The 3,778-nt window shown below is 36.5% G+C and overlaps 1 protein-coding gene across 5 annotated transcripts in view; it reads left to right on the forward strand.

Moving 5' to 3' along the window:
- Positions 1-3,778, forward strand: part of LOC116686758 (troponin I, fast skeletal muscle) — a 62,323-nt gene that overhangs the window by 46,140 nt on the left and 12,405 nt on the right. The window contains exons 6-7 of one of the 5 annotated variants that reach the window (XM_032511813.1): positions 1-26; positions 3,559-3,633. The exon at positions 1-26 is cut by the window's left edge and continues 148 nt beyond it. In XM_032511813.1, the coding sequence (XP_032367704.1) occupies positions 1-26; positions 3,559-3,633 (101 nt within the window). Of the gene's footprint in view, positions 27-3,558 lie in introns of all 5 variants that reach the window. The other 4 variants (XM_032511812.1, XM_032511815.1, XM_032511814.1 and 1 more) reach the window with 4 other exon arrangements.

The following is a 3,778-nucleotide window of genomic DNA, read 5'->3' on the forward strand; positions in this document are numbered from 1 at the left end:
AGGTCAAGAAGGAGGTCAAAGAGGAGGTGAGACACATCCACCCCAGAGTGGTCAGTAGGAGCTTGTAACGTAAACCATTTTGGAGGAGTATAACATGGTAAATGTCTTATTGGAGTAGTATAACATGGTAAATGTCTTATTGGAGTAGTATGACATGGTAAACTGCTTTTGGAGTAGTATAAAAGGTAAATGTCTTATTGAGTAGTATGACATGGTAAATTTTTGTTTTGGAGTAGTATACATGGTAATGTCTTATTGGAGTAGTATGACCTGGTAAATGTCTTTTTGGAGTAGTATAAACCTGGTAAAATGTCTTTTTGGAGTAGTATAGAAATTGGTAAATGTCCCTATTGGAGTAGTATAACATGTAAATGTCTTATTGGAGTAGTATGACATGTTAATTGTCTTTTGGAGTAGGTACGTGGAATGTCTTTTTTTTGGGTAGTATAACATGGTAATTGTCTTTATTGGAGTAGTATAAATGGTAAATGTCTTATGGGTAGTATAACTTGTAAATTCCATTGGAGTAGTATAACATGGTAAATGTTCTTATGGAGTAGTATGACTGGTAATGTCTTTTTGGATAGTATAACATGGTAATGTCTTTTGGAGTAGTATAACATGGTAATGTCTTTTTGGAGTAGTATAACATGGTAAATGTCTTTTGGAGTATATAACATGGTAAATGTCCTATTGGGTAGTATAACCATGGTAAATGCTATTTGAGTAGTTGACATGGTAATGTCTTTTGGAGTAGTATAACATGGTAAATGTCTTTTTGGAGTAGTTAACATGGTAATGTTTTTTTTTGGAGTAGTATAACATGGTAAATTTCCTATTGGTAGTTAACATGGTAAATGTCTTATTGGATAGTATAAATGGTAAATGTCTTTTGTAGTAGTATAACGGTAAATGTCCTATTGGAGTAGTATAACATGGTAAATGTCTTTTTTGAGTAGTAAACTTGGTAATGTCTTTTTGGAGTAGTATGAACATGGTAAAATGTCTTTTTGGAGTAGTATAACATGGTAAATGTCTTATTGGGTAGTATGACATGTAAATGTCTTTTTTGGAGTAGTATAAAATGGTAAATGTCCTTTTTGGAGTATATAACAGGGTAAATGTCCTATTTTGGTATATAACATGGTAAATGTCTTTTTGGAGTAGTATAACATGGAAATGTCTTTTTGGAGTATTATGACATGGTAAATGTCTTATTGGAGTAGTATAACATGGTAATGTCTTATTGAGAGTATGACATGGTAAATGTCTTTTGTATAGTATAACATGGTAATGTCCTATTGGAGTAGTATAACATGGTAATGTCTTTTTTGGAGTAGTATAACATGTAAATGTCTTTTTGAGTAGTATAACATGGTAATGTCTTTTTGGAGTATATACTGGTAATGTCTTTTGGGTAGTATAACATGGTAAATGTCGTTTTTGGAGTAGTATACTGGTAAATGTCTATTGGAGTAGTAAACATGGTAAATGTCTTCTTGGGAGTAGTATACATGGTAAATGTCTTATTGGAGTAGTATGACAGTAAATGTCTTTTTGGAGTAGTATAACATGGTAAATGTCTTATTGGAGTAGTATAACGTGGTAAATGTCTTTTTGGAGTAGTATAACGTGGTAAATGTCTTATTGGAGTAGTATGACGTGGTAAATGTCTTTTTGGAGTAGTATAACATGGTAAATGTCTTATTGGAGTAGTATAACGTGGTAAATGTCTTTTTGGAGTAGTATAAAGTGGTAAATGTCTTATTGGAGTAGTATAACGTGGTAATGTCTTTTTGGAGTAGTATAACATGGTAAATGTCCTATTGGAGTAGTATGACATGGTAAATGTCCTATTGGAATAGTATAACATGGTAAATGTCTTATTGGAGTAGTATGACATGGTAAATGTCTTTTTGGAGTAGTATAACATGGTAAATGTCTTTTTGGAGTAGTATAACATGGTAATGTCTTTTTGGAGTAGTATAACATGGTAAATGTCCTATTGGAGTAGTATAACATGGTAAATGTCTTATTGGAGTAGTATGACATGGTAAATGTCTTATTGGAGTAGTATGACATGGTAAATGTCTTTTTGGAGTAGTATAACATGGTAAATGTCTTATTGGAGTAGTATAACGTGGTAAATGTCTTTTTGGAGTAGTATGACATGGTAAATGTCTTTTTGGAGTAGTATAACATGGTAAATGTCTTATTGGAGTAGTATAACGTGGTAAATGTCTTTTTGGAGTAGTATAACGTGGTAAATGTCTTATTGGAGTAGTATAACGTGGTAAATGTCTTTTTGGAGTAGTATAACATGTTAAATGTCCTATTGGAGTAGTAACATGGTAATGTCTTATTTGAGAGTATGACATGGTATTGTCTTATTGGATAGTAGACATGGTAAATGTCTTTTTGGGTAGTATAACATGGTAAATGTCTTATGTAGTATATACGTGGTAAATGTCTTTTTGGATTATAACGTGGTAAATGTCTTATTGAGTAGATAACGTGGTAAATGTCCTTTTTGAGTAGTATAACATGGTAATGTCCTATTGGAGTAGTATAACATGGTAAATGTCTTATTGGAGTAGTATGCATGGTAATTCTTATTGGGTAGTATGCATGGTAAATGTCTTTTGGAGTATATAATGGTAAATGTCTTATTGGGTAGTACACGTGGTAAGGTCTTTTGGAGTAGTATAACTGGTAATGTCTTATTGGAGTAGTATAACGTTAAATGTCTTTTTGGAGTAGTATAAGTGATATGTGTTTTTGCCACCTTCGCTGTCTTATGTAAATGTAAATGTAAAGTGTGCTGTATTAATATATCTTTTTCCAGTCTTAACAACGCTCAAAGCGCTTTTACATCTACAGGAAACATTCACCCATTCACACATCATCAACACGTGGCCGGGGCTGCCGTACAAGGTGCCACCTGCTCATCAGATAAACACTCACACCACTCCACTCCGATGCGCAGCACCGGGGGCAACTCGGGGTTCAGTGTCTTGCCCAAGGACACTTCGACAATGACTGCAGGGGCAGGGATCAAACCACCAACCTTTCGATTGGCAGGCAACCGCTCTACCACTGAGCCACAGCCGCCCCTTATGCTACCTTATGCTAACTTACGCTACGATTTTCTATGGTCTCGGACTTGTCTCAGACTCGCTAGTATTTGGACTCGGACTTGTCTCGGTCTCGGTCACTGGTCTTGCCCAATATGGCTTTTGGTCTGGACCGAGTCCAGGTGTCTTTATTATGTTGATGATAATATTGGAGGGAAAGTGAAACCCAAAATGATTGTCTTGATAATAAGACCATTTTTCTGTCCTGGACTCGGTTTTGACTCAAACTCAAACCTTTTTGGTCTCGGTCTTGACTCGCACTCGTCTTGGACTCGACTTGACTCGAGTCAAACCTTTTTGGACTCGGTCTTGTCTTGGACTCGACTAGTCCTGGTCTTGGAGTTCTCTTGGACTCTACAAAGGTGGTCTTGACTACAGCCCTGCGTTGATGTGATGATGTAATCTGTTTTCTTCTTCTCTGCAGACAACCGATGCGGGCGACTGGCGTAAGAACGTTGAGGGCAAGGCCGACAGGAAGAAGATGTTCGAGACTTCCTGAAAACCTCCCGACGGACGACAGCGGGGGAGACATCTCCGACCGAGGTCTGGGTGACTGAAAGTGTCTCTGTGTTCCCGATGGACGACAGCAGTTTAGGAAGTTTTTTGTTATTTTTTATTGTTTTTGTGATACCGTCGTCCCCCCC

This window comes from Etheostoma spectabile, unplaced genomic scaffold (assembly GCF_008692095.1).
Source record: "Etheostoma spectabile isolate EspeVRDwgs_2016 unplaced genomic scaffold, UIUC_Espe_1.0 scaffold463, whole genome shotgun sequence".
Classification (NCBI taxonomy): domain Eukaryota; kingdom Metazoa; phylum Chordata; class Actinopteri; order Perciformes; family Percidae; genus Etheostoma; species Etheostoma spectabile.